Consider the following 22,319-nt stretch of genomic DNA (forward strand, 5'->3'; position numbering starts at 1 on the left):
AAAATTTCTAAAAGTAAAAAAAATTAATTGCTCAACATTAGAGCCAAGCTCGAACTTTTCAAACGGGCTCAAATAAATAAATAATCAAGATACAAATAATCAAGATATCCTAGTTAGTTCGTGACGAGTTGGGCTTAGGTTTAGAAATTAAATAAAATAAGCTGAGCTTGATTAGGCAAATACTCTCTCTCTTATTATTCAATTAGTTAATCTCTTATATAATTATATAACTATGTAATTTGTCGTTCGTATAGATTTTATCAGATTTTATGCTAAATAAGGCAATATCATGCCTTAATTAAATCAATATGTTATTTTTGATCTTTTTAAAAAATCATTAGTTCTTAATAGTAAATTTAACTAAATTTAAATAGAATTTCTATGTATAAATTCGTGATTTTCTCTTTAAAATATCGAAAAAGAAATTCATTAATGTAAATTTTTTCTGTATATTATAATTCCAATACCGGCTCTTATTAGCCATTACGATTTTTTTTTTTTCGTTTTAAATAAAATATATTATTACCATAAAAGCAAACGATTATTCCCGCCATCCTTTCTCTATATCTTCTTCTCGTCTCTCTCTGCTCTCTCTCTCTGCTCCATCACTGAAGCTCTCAGCCCTCGTCTTCCACCTCCACCTCCCCACTTCGTCTTCTTCCTCAAATCCAAAATACCCTGTTCTTCGTCCTTCCCCTACAGCACTCCAACAATGGTCCTTCCTCTCCTCCTCCTACTCCTCCTCCTCCCAGCTTCCTCCCCTCAACCCCTCCTCAACCCAAACTCTTCCCAACCCGATCCCAATCCCATCTCCGCCTCCCACCCCTCCCAATGCCTTACCGGCAACCCCATTGACGACTGCTGGCTCTGCTCCCCCGCCGACCGCTTCCGCCTTGCAGACTGCGCTATCGGCTTCGGCCGCTCCGCCATCGGCGGTAAAAACGGCCGCCTCTACATCGTCACGGACCCCTCCGACTCCGATCCCGCCAACCCCATCCCCGGCACTCTCCGCCACGCCGCCATCCAATTCGCCCCCCTCTGGATCATCTTCTCCACCTCCATGTCCATCCAGCTCAAGCAAGAACTCCTCGTAAACAGCTTCAAAACCATCGACGGCCGCGGCGTCGAGGTCCACATAGCCGGCGGCTCCTGCATCGCCATCAAAAACGTTTCCAATGTGATCATCCACAACCTCCACATCCACGACTGCGTCCCCGCCGGTGACGCTGTGATCCGATCCTCGCCGATCGAAGCCGATCACCACGGCAAATCGGACGGCGATGCGATCTCGATCGTCAGCTCGCAGGACGTATGGGTCGATCATTGCGCGCTCTCTAGTTGCGCGGACGGGTTGATCGATGTGACCAGGGGATCTACGAGGGTTACAATTTCGAACAATTTCTTCTCGCGGCACGATAAGGTGATGCTTCTCGGCCACAGCGACGATTACACGGGGGATTCCGAGATGCAGGTGGGATCAATTCAAACCAGAAGAGCTTGCTTGATCGAGCTTTAGCTGTTACTCTGCTTCTGATGATCCCGTTAATTAAACTGGTTGCAGGTAACTGTCGCGTACAACAGATTTGGGGAGAAGCTGGTGCAGAGGATGCCGCGCTGCAGGCACGGCTACTTCCACGTCGTTAACAACGATTATACAGAGTGGGAGATGTACGCAGTCGGGGGGAGTGCGAATCCTACCATTAACAGCCAAGGGAATCGCTACACAGCTCCCGCCGACCCAAATAACAAGGAGGTAAAGCACAATTTCAAATTTCTTCAATATTTTTTTTGAAATTTTTTAGGATTATTTCAATTAAAAATTGATAGTTTAATTAAGGTAATTATTAGGTTGTCATATTTAATTAGAATAATTAAAGTTTCATTAGGCGTTTAAGATTTGATTATTTATTATTAGTTAGTATAACAACTAGTTATAGTAAATTTATATTATAAAAATTTATCATTTAATTCAACTTAGAAATTGATTGTTGAATTTATTATACTTTATCTTAAATTAATTATGAAGTTTTTAATTATTATTAAGATTAATATATTTATATTAAATAGTTGAATATAACACAGCTCCCGCCGACCCAAATAACAAGGAGGTAAAGCACAATTTCAAATTTCTTCCATATTTTTTTTGAAATTTTTGAGGATTATTTCAATTAAAAATTGATAGTTTAATTAAGGTAATTATTTAGATGGGATTGCTTGTAAATTTAATACTAATTATGCTAATGAAATAAATTTTGATTTTTTCCCTTGTTTTATCCACATATATCACATATTTATTTTGTTTTTAAAATAAGAAATAAAATAATAATTTGAAATTTGATTTTATTTTTATTTAAAATAATTAATAAAAAAACCAAAATTTAGCATACCAAAAAATGAGTTATTTGATCAAACTACACTTGTAAGATTTTGAAGTTTGTTTTTGTAATTAAATATTTTATTAAGGGCTAAATTGGTTAAATTAAAATTTTGAAGGTGACGGAGAGAATAGACACTGCAGAGGAACAATGGAGCAGCTGGAACTGGAGGTCGGATGGGGATATAATGGCTAACGGCGCCTTCTTCGTGCCGTCGGGAGACGGATCGGCGGCCATGTACGAGAAAGCGTCGAGCGTTGAGGCTAAACCTGCCGAGCTCATCGACCAACTCACCCTCAACGCCGGCGTGCTAGGTAGACTAAAAAGGTAGGCTCGCCGCCCTGTCCTACATTAATGTTGTTTAGATAATATGTCAGAACAAATTATCGAGCAACGAGCTTTCTTGATAACCTTACGTGCTTTGGGCTTGACTGCAGGGACGGCGGCGGACAAATCCTTGGTGGTGGTGGTGGTGGTGGCGGAGGTGGTGGAGGACTCGGAGATTCGAAGTTTCCGGGAATGGGGTTCAGCGGCGGTGCGCCACCACCATTGTTTGGTATCCAGTTGCTGCTGCCTTTATCTATTCTTATTACTATTATTATTTATTCTTGTTGATGTTTTTGGAGGATTAGTTTTATTTAATGAGGAAATAATTTCTTCGGATATTAAAGTATAATATTTTTATTGTTTTTTTTTTTAGATGGTTCTAAATTTGATTGTGTGGGTTTATGATGTAAGGACTATATTGATATTTATTTTGATTATGATGAGAAATATACTTATTTTTCTTTGATGACGGTATTATCTCAATTAGGGGTGTCAATATTTGACACGACGTGAAAATCCGACTCGAACACAACCCGAAAATTTTTGGTTAGGGTCAACTCGAACCCGAAATGGGTCGGGTTTGGGTTCAACATTTCGACCAGTTTCAAAAATTGGGTTCCTTTGACCCGAATTTGACCCGAAAGCGACCCAATTTTGACCGAAAACTCGATTTTGATCAGGCAACCTGAGATTGACCCGAAAAGAGTAGATTGACCCTTTTTGACCCGAAAATTAGCAATTTTTTTGTTGAAAACGGGTCATTCGGGTCGGGTTCGGGTCCAGGAAACCGATCCATTTTTTTTTTTTAAACGGGTCGGGTTCGGGTTGACCCGAATAGTGCCGGGACAGTTTCGGGTTCGACCAGAACCCGACCCGTGACCCGAAATTGAATCATGTTATTTAGGCTTTGTTCGTGATAGTTTTAGACTTTTTTTCTATTTTTAAAATAATTTTATACTAAAATGTAACTTTATGAAAAAATAAGAAAGTCATCTCAAAGGAAGGCTTCGTCTGTGATTACTTTCTTGATGCTTCTTAAAGCAGTTTTTTATTACAAAAATTTAAAATTTATACTAGAAAGCGCTTTTAAGATGCGGAAAGAAAGTCGTCTCAAACGAAGTCGAACTCTTAGTCGCTTTTTATTTATTACTGATTTGGAAGAATCACTTTCATTTATAGCCATGTGTATTCACATAACAACAGTATGCTTTATATTTTGAATGTTTTAATAAATGAATTTTTTTTAAAAGGTAAATATAAACTATATATATTTATAAACTTCAGAATGTAATTTTATTATCATTAAAAAACTTTATTTTTCCTATGTCATATTTCCTAATTTGTTATGTTTGATTCAGGAAAAATTATTATGGGTGGTGACCAGATGGGTTTGAAGGTTAATTTGAATGCGTCATGTCACACAATGCGGTGTGTATTGGGTGACTTCAGAGTCACCCAATGCATTGTGTATTGGATGATGTAGAGTGTCTGAATTGACCTCCAAACGCATGGGCGGATCCACCCATGGCTTAGGGTGGGCAAATGCCCACCCTAATTAAAAAAAAAAATTCTTTTAATATTTAGAGGAGAGATTTTAAAATATTTTGGGTATTTTGGGTATTTTGGGCATTTTGCCCCCCCTCAAAAATCTTTTTTGAGCTATTTTTTATCAATCCTAAGCATCTTTGCCCATCCCTCACAAAAAAAATTTTTTTTTGCCCACCCTAAAAAAAGAAGCTGGACCCGCCCCTTTTCGGATGCCTCTGAACTCGGCATACATAATAATCTCTCATGATTCAGTGGCTTCAGAGTCATGCACTGTCATCATCTAACACTTTACACATCTCAAAGATTAGTCTTCCTCCATGCATGCAAAATCTTCAACACCTGATCTCATGTGAAATTAGAATTATTATATAATGGAGCATATTTATCTTGTGGAAAAGGGGCATAATAAAAAAGTAAAAACAAAATCCAAAATTTGGAAAAAAAAATTATCAAATGCATTTTTTTCAGTTTTATTTTATATAAGTAATGTGTGCTTTTTTATTTTAAAAATAAATTTTTAGTGAGGAAATTAAAGTAGAATGAATTAAGGTGTGTATTCTATTTTCTTATAAAATATTTTATATTATGTAAATAATTGGTAAGGAACATATGTAAAAAATTAGTTTAGAAGATTTTAATGTAAGATCAATATTATGATATTTCCAATTTTTTATTTTTCATGCATTTACTTAGTTGACTTATAATGGCCAAAGCATAACCTAAATTCTCCATATTTAAGACTATACATTCTTAATTTTTAGTAGCACAAACTTTTAAAGTAAAAAATTTAAAACTTTTTTATACAGAACAGAATGAAAAAATAATAATAATAATAAACAAAACTAATACTTGTGCAAATGATAGGCTATGACTAGGCGGATGATGTGGCGAGGAGGCACTATGGCAATGGGCCCAGAGCAAGTCGTTCGCCTAGTGAATGACTCGGCCACCCGTTATGGCTTGGGTCGGGCTAGCACGATACCACTCAAGCTAGTCCGATGACGACTTGCTCTAGGCCCATTGCCACACTGCCCAGTTTTTATAAATTAATCTTGTTGTTAAGAACATTGAATTAATTTTAAGAAAAATTCTTTTTTATTTAGCAATTAAAATTAATTTTTAATTTTTACTACCTCTAAGTTATAATCATGTATATCAATTAGGACCTAGTAACTTTTAATTTTATTTCGTGAGTTGTTAAAAAACATTATTACTGCATCAATTATAGTTCAAATACTAACTTTAAAGTAATTTATAAACTTAAATAAATGTAATTATCTACATATAAATCTAACAAATATAATTATTACTAAATTCATTTAATTTTAATAATTTACTTAAGTTATATACTGGGTAAATTATTAGTAAAATTACTTTAATTTAATTATGTGTAACTAAAATTTTATTTACTTTTTCTTTCATGCATACCTATTCGTTGAGAAATTTTTCTATGTGGGGGCTGGACATAGTTCTACCTCCGGAGGCGAATCAAGTGCAGCCACATCAGCAGTACCGAGCTGCGGTACGCAACGAAGGGGTGACGTGTGAAGAAACTTAGAAGAGGATAGGGAGAAGCAGGTAAGGAAGAAGACGACCGAAATATTTCATTGATTGCATAAACAAATGTACAGCAGCCTATAAATAGATAGGCGGGACAGATATTACACGTGTAAGACAGTGATTGGAGGAGAGCTAAGTAAATCGGTTAAGTACATTAATTAAGCTAATCTAATATCCCCCCTCAAACGAACGGGTCTGTAATGACGGTGAGTTTGTCGCAGAGCTTTTTGAATCTTGGAGTGGACAGAGGCTTAGTGAAAATGTCGGCCACCTGATCTTCTGTTTTGATCGGAACAAGCTTCAGATGCTGATTTTGAATGTTTTCCCGAACAAATCTGTGATCAATCTCTATGTGCTTGGTACGAGCGTGATAAACGGGATTTGTGGAAAGAGCAATAGCGAAAGTATTGTCGCAGTGCAGGGCTACCGGATTGTTGTGTGCTATGCCGAAGTCGGAGAGCAGCCGCTTGAGCCATATTGTATCTGCGACGGCGGAAGCAAGAGCTCTATATTCAGACTCTGTTGAGGATCGCGAGACGGTAGTTTGTTTTTTACCGTCCAGGATACCAGAGTGGATCCCAGATAAGTGCAATAACCCGAGGTCGATTTGCGAGTAATCGGATCACTAGCCCAATCGGCGTCACAGAAGGTAGAGAGAGTAAGGTCCGATTTCTGGATAGGAATGCCAAAGTTTCGCGTACCCTGTATGTACCGAATCAGACGTTTGAGAAGAAAAACGTGATCTGTTTGAGGGTCATGCATATGCTGCGAGAGAGTGTTGACTGCGTAGGTGTAATATCAGTTTCTGCTCCAGGTTCGTTTGGACGAAGTCGGATCGTCCGGGACGATCGGTACAGGTTGTGCAGAGAAAATCATGTTTGGCTGTATGGTTCGTCTGGACGAAATCAGGATCGTCTGGACGAAAATATTGTAGAGCACCGATGATCTGGCGATATGTATGGTGATCCGACAAATGCGTGCATTCAATGGCTGTGTTGGCCGGAAGCTTGGTGCAAGAAGGATTTGCAGCTGGATTACACTTTGTTAGGGACGCTTGTTGAGTAATAGAAGCAGCATACGAAGATTACGAAAGGAAATACTTATCTTGCGTATATTGAATGCGTATGCCGAGAAAGTGATTAGCCGTCCCGAGGTGTTTGAGTGCGAACACTTGATTGAGGTGATGAAGAAATTTGGAGATGGCAGCTTCGTCGGAGCCGGTGAGAAGGATATCGTCCACGTATATGAGTAGGAACATTTGTGTCCGACCTTGATTGAAGACGAGGAGAGAGGGGTCTGCTTTGCTCTGGTGAAAGCCGAATTGAATTAGTTGATTGCAGAACGTGGTGTACCATTGCCTTGGAGCCTGCTTAAGGCCGTAAAGAGCTTTCCGTAGTAGGCAGACATGGTTCGGATGGGTTGGATTCTCGAAACCTTTGGGCTGTCTCATATAGACCGTTTCTTGTATGTCGCCGTGAAGAAAGGTGTTTTCGACGTCTAATTGGTGAACTTTCCAGTCATAATGGAGGGCAATGGCGAAGAGAACGCGAATGGTGGGGAGCTTGGCGACCGGACTGAAGGTTTCAGTATAATCCAGTCCGAATTCCTGTTGGTTTCCCAGTGCAACCAACCGTGCCTTATACCGAGCTACGGTTCCATCCGAGTGAGTTTGCGGCAGTAAGTCCATTTACAGCCTAGAATTTGTTTATTTGGTGGTGCAGGAACTATCTGCCATGTTTCTTGCTTTTGTAGAGCAAGAAACTCGGCAGCCATCGCATTTCTCCATTCAGGGGATTTGTTTGCTTCTGCATAGCTGGTAGGATCCAGCTGAGCGTCTTGATTGTGAAAGAGATTTAGGCGAGTGACTGGCTTAAGATTGCCGGTTTGAGTTCGAGTTAACATCGGATGCTTTACCACTGCGGGATAAGAGATTTGCTGGCTGGCATCCGAGGAAGATGTGTGATCCTGAAGGTGAGTAGATGAGTTAGACGATGATGTCCGGTTACCCAGATTGGTATTTACGCGATTTTTCTCCATAGTTGGTTGATATTTAGGACCCTGCGGTAAAACAGAGGAAGGAATTAAGAAAGATGGAGGCACGTCGTGCGAGGGCGGTAATTGGGTAGATCGAGAGTTAGAGAATGGAAACGAGCTCTCAAGGAATTGAACATGGCGAGAAACTATTATATGATTTTCTTTGTTCAAGCATTTGTAGCCTTTGAAATTCTGAGCGTAACCGAGAAAGACACAGGAGGTCGAGGTTGGCTCCAGCTTGTTTCGAGTGTGCTTTGGTAGATGGGGGAAGCATTCGCACCCGAATGTGCGAAGAGTTGTATAGTCAGGATTACTGTTGAACATAAGCATAAGTGGTGTTTTGTAGTTGGTCGTAGGCGTTGGCATCCGATTGATGAGATGAGCAGCAGTTAAGATGGCGTCTGGCCAGTACTGATGAGGCACGGAGGTGGTATGAAGTAACGTTCTGGCGGTGTCGACGAGGTGGCGATGTTTTCGTTCGGCGACGCCGTTCTGTTCAGGCGTATACGGGTAAGATAATTGGTGATGTACTCCTTTGGATTGAAGGAAGTTCTGGAACTGGTAGTTGACGAATTCGGAGCCACCGTCGGTGCGAACGACCTGAACTTGACGAGAGGTTTGTTTTTCAATGAATTTAATGAAATTAATAAAAATTAGCGGAACCTCAGATTTTGCATAAAATGGAAAAACCCAGATATATCTGGAATAGTCATCAACTATGAGCAAATAGTAGTGATATCCGTGCATTGAGGATACCGGGGAAGGTCCCCAAATATCCGAATGTAACAAAGCCAGAGGATGCTGTTTTCGTTTTACAGACAGAGGAAAACTCAACTTGTGACTTTTATAGAGTTTACAAGAATTACAGCTAATACTAGTTTTCTTAATATGCAAGGCCGGATGATCTTGGGAAATACGAGCCAGTATGCGTTGGTGAGGATGACCCAAGCGCTCGTGCCAATTGGGAGAAGTTTGCTGATGAGTGACGAGAGCCCGTGGATTGTCCGCCTGGTTCTTGACCGAAACTGGATACAGGCCGGCCTTGCAGGGACCATGGAGAATAATCCTGTTAGTATGCAAATCATTCATCAAGAAGCCGTGAGGTTCGAAAGTGATAGATATATTATTTTCACAAACGAGTTTAGAAATTGAGAGAAGATTATGAGAAATAGCGGGAATGTGAAGTAAGTCAGACAATAGCAGCTTACGCTCGGGGGTAGGAAGGATTCCCGTGCCGGAATGTGCTATGGGAGCGGATCTTCCATCCCCAACCAGGACGTTGTCTGAGCCGTGATAGGTAGATGATTGAACGAGATTGTCGTTGTTGTTCGTCATGTGAGTAGATGCACCAGAATCAAGATACCATTCGGAGGAAGACGAATCAGCGGTAGCAATGAGTGCTTGACCATGCTGCGGTGGCTGAGATGAAGGAGTGACATAATTTGGATTATGTCGGTGCCAACAAACGTCCGCAGAATGTCCGCGTTTAGCACAAATTTGACAAGTGAGAGATGATTTTGATCCCTGTTTTACGGAAGGTGTGGTTGTTTGTTGTATTCGACCGCGACCCCGTCGTCCGCGTCCACGATTTGCGTATAGAGCAGCGTGATTATCAACCGTCGTGGAGAAGCGCTGAGAATCTTGACGAAGATGGATCTCTTCGCTAGTGAGCATGGCATAGAGGTTGTCTAGGGACAGAGGAGATTGCAGAGTGCGAATGGCGGTCTTGAACGGTTGATAGGGAGGAGGAAGGCCATTGAGTATGTGAAGAATAATGTCCTCATTGTCTAGTTGACAGCCGGCGGAGATGATCATGTCCACGGTTTTCTTGATTTCCATAAGGTATTCTTGCATTGACATATTGCACATAGAGATGTTTTGGAGCTCGTTTTTGAGCTGCATAACCTTGGAGCGATTTGCCGATTGAAATCGCGTTTGAAGCGCATTCCAGATGTCGTAGGTGGAATCAAGATGCATCACATAAGGGATGACGGAAGCAGAGATAGTAGAAGAAATTGCCGCGGCGAGATTGCGATCGGTGAGGAGCCATTTGGAGAAATCAGAATCTTGATCTGACTGGGCGTGATCGTCGGGGGCGGGAGGAGGAGTTTCAAGAAAGGATTCGAAACCGTTTGCCTTAAAGAGTTTGAAAATTTGGTTTCTCCAAATGGGATAATTATCCATGGAGAGATGGTGAGGAACCAAAGATTTAAGGTTGGAGATGATGAATTTCAAAGAAGGGTAAAGAAGAGGCTTATCAGAGGTGTCTCCTATGGCCGCCGTTGTACGAGAGGAGGCGGCGGCGGAGGCAGAGGCTGAGGCGGAGGAAGCCATGGACAGAGGAACTCAAGAACGGCCCGCTTCTGATACCATGAAGAAACTTAGAAGAGGATAGGGAGAAGCAGGTAAGGAAGAAGACGACCGAAATATTTCATTGATTGCATAAACAAATGTACAACAGCCTATAAATAGATAGGCGGGACAGATATTACACGTGTAAGACAGTGATTGGAGGAAAGCTAAGTAAATCGGTTAAGTACATTAATTAAGCTAATCTAATAACGTGGAGCATTATGGTTGGTCTCCTGATGTCGTTCGGCATCTGCACATAAAAATTAATCCTAGTCGTTCATGGAGTGAATGATTCGGCCTAGTCGTTTGGTGGGTACAATACTAACTCTGGACCCCACCGTCGCCGCCATGTCATCCTAACTCACCACTGCCACGTCCTCCTCGCTCACAACCGCCACGTCCACATTGTCTACCACATCAAAGCTGGTCGTTTGCTCAAGCAACTGCTGACATTAGTTTTTTTTTTTTTTTTTTTTTTTTTTTTTTTTACTTTAAGAATTTGTCCTCTTTAATATAACTATTTAAGGCCCTTTTATTTTTCAGTTTTTTATTCCATATACTTATTCATAAAACTATTTATTTCACATTTGTTAAGTAGAAAATAAAATTTATTTTAGTGGTTTTAAGTTTTTAACAGTATATTAATACGTAAATTTGCAATCTTATAAGATTTCTAAGTTACAACGTCAGTCTTCACCTTTCAGTAAAGTAAAGCTCTTTGCTGAGCTTGCATGGCTTCACTAAAGGAAAATGGCTATGTAAATCCACATCAGAAACACTCAGAATCCAAATCCCCGAATCTACGGCGGCCGCCGCCGCCTCGCCGTTAGTGGATGAGCTACTCCGTCTTTATTCACAAAGGTGAAAAAACAAAGAGCTCAGATTACGACAAAAGAATAAAATAAATAACAAAAGAAATATAGAAAATTTTGCTAATTCTTTACAGTTTGATCTTTTCTTACACCTAACGCCAACTTGTGGGGCCATACATTTTCGTCTAATCACAGCAAGGTAGAGATTTTATGAAAATTTTTTCTTAGTAAAGCAAATTTTTAGGAGAGTAGACTCTATGACTGCATTAAAGCTTCTTTTGAAGTTTAGGAGTAATTCCTCCCAACAATTTCGCCCTAGGATCTCCTAATTTATTTGAAACAAATATTTTATTCATCATAGTGTCGATCACAAATAAATTTTGTAATCGATATTTTAATGATCACATTTTAAGAAAATCATATCAAATCATTGAAAATGATCCTGATGGATAGTTTTAATGCCTAAGATTTGTTCTTCTTTTGATAATCTCTACTAGCTCATAAATGTAATGCTAGCTTTGATGTACCCTATGAAAGGAAAATGAGTTTCTTCTTACATCCTCCCTTATTATTCTTGTACAAGGGCTTCAAAACCACAATATCGCCCATCATTAAACTCGAGTTGTCCTATCGGTTCACTCTAGATTGATTAACATTTTAGCTAAGGTTTCAAGGTCACCCTCTATATGATGATTAAATATACATCTCCACTAACAATTAGATGAAGAGGGGACATTTATTTTCCTCAATAGGCTTATAGGCACACACTGATTAGGCCACTGATAATAATGATTGATTTTACACAGAAAAATCTCTCTCTCTCTCGCTCTTTCTCTCTCTCTCTCTCTTAGTGATGGCCACAGGATGTGGTTGACCTCCCTAAAACATGAGATCAGGATTGGTTGTATGAAAAGCTACCAACGCATCTTTTAAATCTCCTTTACTTCTTTTTCGATGTATGATGTCCTAATCTTCGAAGATCATTCTATATTCCTTCTTTTTACAAATCTACTAGTAGATAAGCTCAACAATTTTGATGAAGAATAAAATCAACTAAAAAAAATCAATAGAATCTTTATAACTCCCATCAAGTCAACCAACCAGTGTGCATGGAAATAACTACAAAAAAAAAAAAACCATTTGAAATTACTACTATACACTAATATAATTCCAACAAAAATAATTTATGCATCCAAAAAACAACTACTCAATAATGCTTTATATTATTTTTTTAAGGTTTATTATATTGGCCTAATTCTTTAATAAGTAAAATTTTAAATAGTTGAATTTATTTTGAAATAAGATAAATTTAAATTGTAATACATCATAGTAAAATTTAAAAGAAGGAATAATATTTTAAAGTCTATTAAAACTATTAATAATTAAAAAAATCTCATATTTTTCCTTAAAATAAAAAAAAATTATTGTCTTTATTTGAAATAATTTTCTAATTGTTTTACTTTTTAGGCCGCAATCATAGTTTAGTTACTTCTTTTTAATTGCTTTAAAAAATTTTATGCAAAGCTCACGCTTTTTATAGCAAATTTAAAAAAAGTCGCATTACCAATAATATTTTTATAACCACATTACAAAAAATTGCAACCCTCTCAAAAGAATCCTTAACTCTCCTAATTGAATCATTAAAAGACCAATCTTTTATATGACCAAACTATCTAAGATGATTATCTCTAATCCTATTTATCACTGTAGCTACTCCAACCTTTTCATGTTGTATATGCTCATATCATAGTTTTTTAATATAAATTGAAAATTTATTTTAATTATTTTAAAATTAAATAAAATACCAATATAAAAAATATATATCTGATAACTTTCAAGCTCATCTCCTCACATAATATTTTTTTTTTTTCAAAAAATATTAAAAAAATGAAATCCCCCTATTAGATCGTTTCACAAGCAAGGTATGCGCGGGCAGAGGGGAGCGGCGATTCCCTCTCCTTCTTCCTCCCTCTCCCCCATCACTGAAACTCAATCCTCCCCCAGCTACTATCTTCTCCTTCTAGTTCTTTTTGTCTTCTTCCTCAAATCCCCAAAACCCAATAATCTAAAACCCTAGATGCATTCATCTTCTCAAACACTACAAATACCCAATTCAATTACCCCCAAAACCCCTCCCCTTCCTCCACTCCACCATCACTAAAATGCTCCTCCCCATCCTCTTCTTCCTCCTCCTCCTCCCTCCCCCATCCCATCCTCTCCTCCCCCCAAACTCCTCCCACCCGGACCCCGATTCCGTCGCCCTCGACCTCCTCCATCAAATTGCCCTCTCCCGCCGCCTAGCCCTCGCCGACCCTTCCCAATGCCTCACCGGCAACCCCATCGACGACTGCTTGCTCTGCTCCGCCACCGATTGGCGAACGGACCGCTTCCACCTCGCCGACTGCTCCATCGGCTTCGGCCGCTCTGCCCTCGGCGGCAAAAATGGCCTCATCTACACCGTCACCGACCCCTCCGACTCCGATCCCGCCAACCCCCTCCCAGGCACTCTCCGTCACGCCGCCATCCAATCCTCCCCCCTCTGGATCATCTTCGCCGCCTCCATGTCCATCCACCTCAACGAAGAACTCCTCGTCAACAGCTTCAAAACCATAGACGGCCGCGGCGCAAACGTCCACATAGCCGGCGGTGCCTGCATCACCCTCCAATACGTCTCCAATGTCATCATCCACAACCTCCACATCCACGACTGCGTCCCGGCCGGGAACGCGATCGTACGATCCTCCCCCACCCACGCCGGTTTCCGCGGCCGATCAGACGGCGACGGGATCTCGATCTTCGGCGGAAGGGATATATGGATCGATCACTGCGCGCTCTCTAATTGCGCCGATGGGCTCATCGATGCAATAATGGGATCGACGGCCATCACGATTTCGAATAGCTATTTCTCGAGGCATAATGAGGTCATGCTTATGGGGCATAGAGACGATTACTTGCCGGATTCTGGTATGCAGATCACCATTGCTTTCAATCGATTTGGGGAGAAGCTGGTGCAGAGGATGCCGCGGTGCAGGCATGGCTACTTCCATATTGTCAACAACGATTACACAGAATGGGAAATGTACGCCATTGGTGGGAGCGCGAATCCCACCATTAACAGCCAGGGGAATCGATACATAGCTCCCCCCGACCCAAATGCGAAGGAGGTCAGCTGAATTTGAAATTCTTTCGACAATTTTCTCCAAAAGTAAAATGAATTTCTATTCGATTGGAAGAAGTCAGATTTAACTAAAATATAATAATTAAAAATAAACTCAAATTAATTATTTTCTAAGCTACTTAGAGATTTATTAAAATGCTAATTAGGATCATTAAGTTAATATCGTTTAATATTTGGTGATTAATTATTTAATTAGATAATTTCGAGCTAATTAGATTTGATAAAGATTGTAAATATTTTTAATTTAACTATGATGACCTTCTGAATTGATTATTATTTATCTAGTTTATTTAGAAATTAGTTAAAATTATTCACGATTTAATAGTATTTAATTATAAGAAAATGTCATTCCATAAAAAGTCTCAGTTGATTTGCATATTAATTGAGGAGTACTTATTTATCATATTTATATACAAATGTATTTATTTAATAATTTTTAAATATATATGTATTAATTTATTGAAATATTTAACGGCAAATTACTGATATTATAACAGCTTAGATATATTAGTTGATTATTGGAAATAAATAGTAATTTCATGTGATTAATTATAACTTAGATTCCAAAATATACTGAAGAAATATATATGCAAAAATAATATTGCTTAAAAAAGAAAAAGAAGAGATATGTAAGAGATGAAGGTGGTTTGTATAATTTCAAAATTTTGAAGGGCTGTATTTGTGACATGCAATTTTCGCAGGTGACGAAGAGAATTGAGACCGATGAGGAAGAGTGGAACGGGTGGAATTGGAGGACGGAGGGAGACATTTTAGTCAACGGTGCTTTCTTCGTGCCGTCGGGAGAGGGATTGGCGGCGCTGTACGACAAAGCGTCAAGTGTCGAACCCAAGTCCGCCGAGTTCATCGACGAGCTCACCCGGAACGCCGGCGTGCTCGGTGGACCCAGGTACCATCGCAACCTTATTCTCAGTTGTCTGTTGATCTTCCTTGTCCGGGTTACTTTTGGGTGCCGTCGGTTGGGTGTCGATTAGATTTTTTATTTGCTTCGAAAGCGCGCGACTGTGGCGGGAAGGTATTATCCAATGGGATCCAGGTCAGCTGGGGGCTACTGGTGTTCGGGTGACACGTGGCTAACGGTGATCAAAGAAGAAGATGGCCGGTGGGGCCGCGTGGTAAGATAAGAAGGAAGCAGTCTAACCCGTTTAGGTTCTGACCGTTGCCGTTTAAACATAGGTTACCTTTGGATGACTATAAAGGACAGTTTTTTAGATAAAAAATTAAATAAGAAAGCCGTTCCGAACCAACCAAGCTTCGATTTCGTTCTTAAAAAAATTCATAATATAAATTAAAAATTAAAAAAAGGGATCATAATATCCTATCCTATCAATTTGTGATTAGATAGAGCTTTTCTTTATCATTTTTTTATCAAAATATTCTTATACAAATTTGGTAAGGAACATAGCAATTCTTATACAAATTTGGTAAGGAACATAGCAATTCTTTTGTGTGGATGTTGAATGTCATCCAGAGATCAACTAGAATGCGCCACATCACTCTTACTCAGAATGGCTCGGTACCGCTCGGTATCCGGCTCGATACTACTGACGTGACAATTCTGATTGGTCTCTGGATGATAAACTGGGTTCAAAATCCGCACAAATAATTTCTCTACGGAACAAGGGTTCATCTCATTAACTGATGATAAAAATATATATTAAAAATTAGGAATGTATTTAGAAATGAAAAATAGTTTATGCTATCTACACTTTGTAAAGCTTAATGACTTTGTTTTCGTACATAAGATTAGTGAATATAAAATAATTGAATTTCTAAAAAGCCTTAATTAGATGAAAGAAAGTTTCATAATTGGCGGCCAGGCGTGCTTAGATGCTGTTCAGTAATGAATAAAGAGAAACCATAATACCGGCAAGGAAGAAAAGGGTGGCCGCTTTGGTCCAGTTTTGGTTAATGAGCCAAATATCACAGCTATTTTTCCTTTTCCTTTTTCGTTTGAAAAGCTGAGTGATGATATTCACTTTTGACAATAACTTTCACATCCGCCGCTGCTTGTACGAGTGGTGAATGGTGAGTTGGGCTAAGTGGGTTCCTTTTTCGTTTGAAAAGCTGAGTGAAGAATCGGCCTAGGTCCCTGGTTCGAATCCCTTGGCAAACAGTGAAAGCCTCACGTGTTGGCCCGTTTAAATTAGTGTGTGTTGCATGCTATGTCGACCGGGATTTTCACTAGCAAAAAAAAAAAAAAAAAAATAACTTTCACACAGCTCACCTTCCTCTCTTGGTTGCCCGTTTTAGCTTTCAAATTAGGAGGTGAAATTATTCTGTGCAGACGACAAATGTGTCCAGAGACCAATCAAAATGCGTCATGTCACCTTCTGCTCGGTGCCTGGTTTTGTACTGCTCGTTATCGCGGCTCGGTACCACTCGGTACCTTGCTCGATGTCGCTAATGTGACACATTCTGATTGACCTCCGAACGATAAACTGCCGAAGGCGTCCGCACAAAACAATCTCTCTCATACCATCTAGATTCTGTCCCTTTCTGATTCGGTGAGGGTACCACAATTAGTTTTATTGGTGGTCTAAGATATCCTTGGTAGGCTGCAAATATTGCTGCGACCGAGTCGTATAATGTTATGTAAAGCTTCAATTCCTGAACTCGATTCTCCCGCATAAATCTCAGATTCGCCTGCCCAATTTGGTCCCTACAGCTCCATCACCATATTTTCTTTCATCTTATCGCAAATTTAAAATGTTCATCGTCCATCTTCCTGATAAAATTTTAATTTTGGATAGAAATATCTAAATTTTTTACTAGATTTAAATATAATTTTATCTCTTATATAGTTGAATCCAGGAATGAAGCTTGATTATTCTTACTGTTGTTCTATAGAAATAAAAAAAATTAATTTTAAAAAAATATATATTAAAACTGTTTTGAATGAGAGAAATTTTCTTTTAGCAATTAATCAAAATTAATAATGAGCTTAAGAGCTGGCCGACAGTGGCGAGAAAAAAACTCCTAACTATTTCAGCAGTCTCTATCCATCCGAAAAAAAATAATAAATAAACTCCTCAATTAACACCGAAAGCAATGCATGGGTCCCCAGTTTTCTCTTTAATTTAATTTAAATAGTTAATTTTAAATTTTGAGCCTTAATTTTTTTTATGCAAATTACTTCTCCTGTTATCATGATCACTGGTTTTTCTACAAACTGTAATCTTCATCTCTTGCTTTTCCTATCCCAGCTACGTACTTATATTCCTGCCTGATTACAGGGACAACGGTGGACAGAGCAGTGGCGCCTATCCGGGAGCCAACGACGGTGGTTTCGCCGCCGGCGGTGGTGGTATGGCGATCGACGGCGGTGGAGGTGGCGGAGGCAGCGGAGCCTCAGGGTTTTTTGGGATGGTGTTTGGTGGCGGAGCGCGCCCGCTACCTTCTGGTTTCCAGCTGCTTCTGCCTTTATTTGTTATTTTTTTCTTCTCTTCGATGTATCTCTATCCATTGTAGCTGGTACTGAAGAGGAGGGCTTAATTTATTCAATAAGAAATAATTTAAAGAAATAGAGAAGATAATAATATTTAGAATTTCATTAGAGGGAAATTATAGGCTAGAGCATTTAGTGAGTGAGTCCACTGTGTATCCGGATGCAATTCGTATCATTATTATAAGAAATATTGGTACGTATCAGTATATGAGATGATATATTTTTATGTTCTTCTTTAATTTAGTTGAGTAATTAAATAGTGTAATCATATTGCTAAATAAATAAAATTAAATTATTAGATAATATAGGAAAATTATCTAATTTATAAATTTTTAGATTTTAAGAATTCTTTGTAAGAAGTGTATCATTATTCTTTTTGTTTTATTTTTAATTGGGGTCTGGTTAAGGCGGCTGTAGTTTTTTATATAGATGTATGTGAAATTATTATAGGAAAAATATTTTTTTTTAAGAAATGCTTTATGATGCAAAATGTTGGCCTTTAAAAGAGAAACATAATATTAAGTTATGTATTGCAGGAACAATTATTACGTCATCTGACCGGACGTAGAGCTACGTTCGGCCGCCAATAACATGTCGCCACGTGCTCTTACTCTAAACCGCGCGGCCCGACGACTTGACCCGGAGCGGAACCCTCGTCAAGGATTTAAAAAAACGCACGTGCGAGAACCCAAAAAACAGCGGGTCGGGTCGGCGACTTTTCTTCATGCTATGTGGCGCTAAAATATTGGTGGCCAAACGTAGAGGAGCGTACGTTCACTGGACCGAATAAAAGTTCGTATTGCACAGATGAGGATGATTAGGTGGATGAGTAGTTTTACTCTTAGAGGTAGGATACGAAATGAGTATATACGTCATGAAAAGGATGGAGTAGCTCCAATGGAAGATAAGATTACAGAGAGTCGCCTTAGATGGTTTGGTCATATAAAAAGATGGTGTTCCGATGTATTACATATTACTTATGTTAACAAAGGTAGAGGTAGACCTAAAAGGATTTGGTATATAAAATATTAGAAATGACCTTTCTAGATCTTTTTTGGATTTAAATGAGAATTTGACTCAGCACAATGGAGAAAAAAGATTCATGTAACCAACTTCACATAGTTGATTAAAAACTTGATATTATTGTTCATACATTAATAGATTTGAATATATAAAAAAAAACTTTCCATCATACTTTTTTTTTTTTTTTGAAAATTAACAAAAAAAGGAGCAATAAAACAATTGTCAAATTAAAGTGTGGTTGTAATCTTAATATTAAGGCTGTCATAAAACGCTCCAAATAGACCCTTAGCTTAGTTTTTATTTGGATTAGTTTTAAGAATATCTCATCTTATATAAATATATATTTTTTATTTTTCTCTCTCTTTAGTTGTTCATTAAAAATAAATTTTAGTATGAAGCATCAAATTATTCAAAATTTTAATAATGCTCAAAAAAGGGTGTTACAAATCACGTGAAGATAATAAAAGCATGGCAATTATTACAAACCACTTGGAATGAAGAAGATAACACAGTCCTAATGGCGACAAAAATAATAATTTTCTTAAATTCCTCGAAAGAGACACACTAACTAAGTTTCAACTTAGTAGGGGACATATTAAAAATGATATGATAATCATTTAATAGTTTATCAATACTTTCTTCCACCCCTATCAATCAGCTTAGTTGGGTTTCATTTTCTTCTTTTATTTCTTCTTCCTAATAATAATTAAAAATACAAATTTATAATATAAAAGTTTAGAAAATCATTTTATGTGTACATAATTTTTCTTTGATTTATGATGCAAACCTTTTTATTCTAAAAAAAAAACTTATTTTATTTTATACAATATAATAATGATGATCTAGCTTATTAAATGAAACTCTGATCACATTAGGGTGGCAAAATCAGATTTCGGGTCGGGTTCGTATCGAACCCGGAACAGGCCGAGATTCAAACGGGTTTTATGTAGTGAAAGTTATTCTATTTCTTGAAGTCGTATATTATTATTGGGATAGAAAATATAAGCATCACTGTCAAAAAAATTTATGATTTAATTGAGTGTTATAATATTTTAGTTAAAATAATTTTAAAAGTAAGCTAAAAAATTATTTTAGGAGTGGGATTTCATCAAATGAAATATTATTATCCAGTGGGATTAAATTTATTGTTGTCATTAATTAAATTAGAAATAGTTTATGGATGATTTGATGAATTAATGAGGGTGTTCAAAGACAAAGCGAGAGAGAAGCGAGAGAGGGAAAAGTATTCAAGATTTTGTACGTATGGGTGCTTAAAATAATTACAAATAAATCATTATCATTATCTCAAATTAACAAATTATTCATAGGGAGGAAAGTTACCTTATAATAAAAAACTAGACATAATTAAATATTTATTATTGATTGGTCTATTTAATATAATAATTAAGCTTTTATAGGCATAAAAATTTAAGTTTGGCTACTCCATAAACATAAATATTAGGCTTTATTTGGGAAAACTTAGTGGGATTAAATTTATTGTTGTCATTAATTAAATTAGAAATAGTTTATGGATGATTTGATGAATTAATGAGGGTGTTCAAAGACAAAGCGAGAGAGAAGCGAGAGAGGGAAAAGTATTCAAGATTTTGTACGTATGTGTGCTTAAAATAATTACAAATAAATCATTATCTCAAATTAACAAATTATTCATAGGGAGGAAAGTTACCTTATAATAAAAAACTAGACATAATTAAATATTTATTATTGATTGGTCTATTTAATATAATAATTAAGCTTTTATAGGCATAAAAATTTAAGTTTGGCTACTCCATAAACATAAATATTAGGCTTTATTTGGGAAAACTTCGTTAATATTTTTTAAAGCCACTTTCTGATACAAAAAATTATAGTTAAAAATTTTTTTGTACTAAAAAATTACTTAGAAAAATATCAGTGAAGCTATAGCAAGCAAAACCTTAATTTCAAAGGTCCATAAGTTTAATTAAAAAAAACGGCTTCAAGAGAAAAAAAAAACCTCTTAAAAATGCAAATATTAACATAATTGCTGGTGCTTAAACCCAGCTATACATATAGAAAATTTATTGGGACTATTGAACTTTAGTCCCATTAAAGCCTACTGAAGCTAGGGATGTCAAGTCCGAAATTGACCCGGCACTAGACGGGTCAACCGAATCCGACCCGTTTCTACAAAATGGTCGATTTTTCAGACCCGAACCCGAACCGCTTCAGGCCCGGGTCAACCAGACCGAATGACCCAGGTCAGACTTCGCTTTTTGGGTCAAATGGGTAAATCTTGGGTTATCGGGTCAACACGAATCCGACCCGATTTTTTAAATGGATCGAATTATTGAACCCAAACCCAACCCGTTTCAGGTTTAGGTCAACTCAAACCCGAAATTTTTGGGACAGTCCAATATTGACCCACCAACCCATCTATTCTTTACTTCTGATCCAAAAAAAGTTAGAGTTCGCGACGGATGGCGACAACTGGAGATCGCAACGGGATGGTGGCACTTGAGGTCAGTACGAGACACAATCATACAATGGTCAGATGGGGTCAGCGTGGTCCGCGTGGACATGACTCGGAGATTTTTCTGAATTAAATCGGGTTGAGTTCATATTTTCAAGTAAACCCGAACCCTATCCATTTTTCCAAACAGGTTGAATCCGGGAATCCGAACCCAACCCATTTATGAAATGAGTTGACCCTAATCCCAAATTTTTCAAGAGGAGCTCGAGTCAGATTTTCGGGTCGTGTCAAATATTGACACCCCTAATTTGAAATCAAGATTGGAAGCCTGATCATCATATCCTCTCGAATTATAAGGACTACATATAAGATTTAAGAAGCATAGCAAACCCTCGAACTAAAGGCTTGTTAGAAGAAGATCACTTAATTTTGATTTTAGGGTTCTATTTATGTGTGTGGGTGTTTAGGAATTGAAAAAAAAAAAATGGTTAAATAGTGCTCTTGATTTACATACTTCCACTGAAATCTCTCTCATCTCCTATGCATGTAGTAGGTTTAGTTGAAGCTGAACAATATAAATTATAGTGCCTACATGTGTTATTTATTCTCTCATTTATTTCACTTGGTGGCGTATTTTTCTTAATTTTTATAAATGTTTCATCTTACACCCTCATTACAAGAAAAAAGAAATATATGTTGGATACATGAGTTCAAGATAGTCCATTCATTTGCAATAATATCATGTACAAATTATAATTTATACAAATGTAATAATGCTTTATAAATTAACAATATAGTTCGCATAGCATTTGAATTAATATTTTATTTTGCCGTCCATAGAGTATTTTACAAAGATCCAAAATAATTAACAATATAGAACTACTACTAAGCTTTTTGTAGCAGTTATAGTCACTGTAATATCCTAAAATAAGAGCTAAGATGGAATAATTTTTCTGTAGTGTTCAATAAATCGAAGTTGTAGAACTCAATTTTGAGAGTTATATTTTTTATGAGTAATTTTAATTTAGTTTGAATTAGTTCAATTTATTTAAATATTAGAGTACTAATAGTTTTTTTGGGTAGAAATAATAAAATAGCAAAAAAATTATGTGGTGAAATACAATGCCTCCTTTTAAAAATGAACTATAAAAGAGTCAATTGTACTCAAAGAAAGGAAGGCAGCAAAGGCCAG

General features: G+C 37.6%; 2 protein-coding genes across 2 annotated transcripts; both read left to right on the forward strand.

Moving 5' to 3' along the window:
• Nucleotides 1–712: 712 nt before the first annotated feature.
• On the forward strand, nt 713–6,336 carry LOC110115074 (probable pectate lyase 5). The gene is made up of 5 exons (XM_020848199.1): nt 713–1,471; nt 1,562–1,753; nt 2,494–2,702; nt 2,813–2,931; nt 6,032–6,336. The coding sequence occupies exons 1-5, from the start codon at nt 713–715 to the stop codon at nt 6,334–6,336; spliced, it is 1,584 nt and encodes a 527-aa protein (XP_020703858.1).
• A 6,600-nt stretch (nt 6,337–12,936) lies between these two features.
• On the forward strand, nt 12,937–17,878 carry LOC110115078 (probable pectate lyase 5). The gene is made up of 3 exons (XM_020848208.2): nt 12,937–14,172; nt 14,888–15,093; nt 17,441–17,878. Exons 1-3 carry the CDS (start codon nt 13,171–13,173, stop codon nt 17,673–17,675), a joined length of 1,443 nt encoding a protein of 480 aa, XP_020703867.1. The 5' UTR covers nt 12,937–13,170; the 3' UTR covers nt 17,676–17,878.
• Nucleotides 17,879–22,319: the final 4,441 nt, after the last annotated feature.

This window comes from Dendrobium catenatum, unplaced genomic scaffold (assembly GCF_001605985.2).
Source record: "Dendrobium catenatum unplaced genomic scaffold, ASM160598v2 fragScaff_scaffold_1338, whole genome shotgun sequence".
NCBI classification, from domain to species: domain Eukaryota; kingdom Viridiplantae; phylum Streptophyta; class Magnoliopsida; order Asparagales; family Orchidaceae; genus Dendrobium; species Dendrobium catenatum.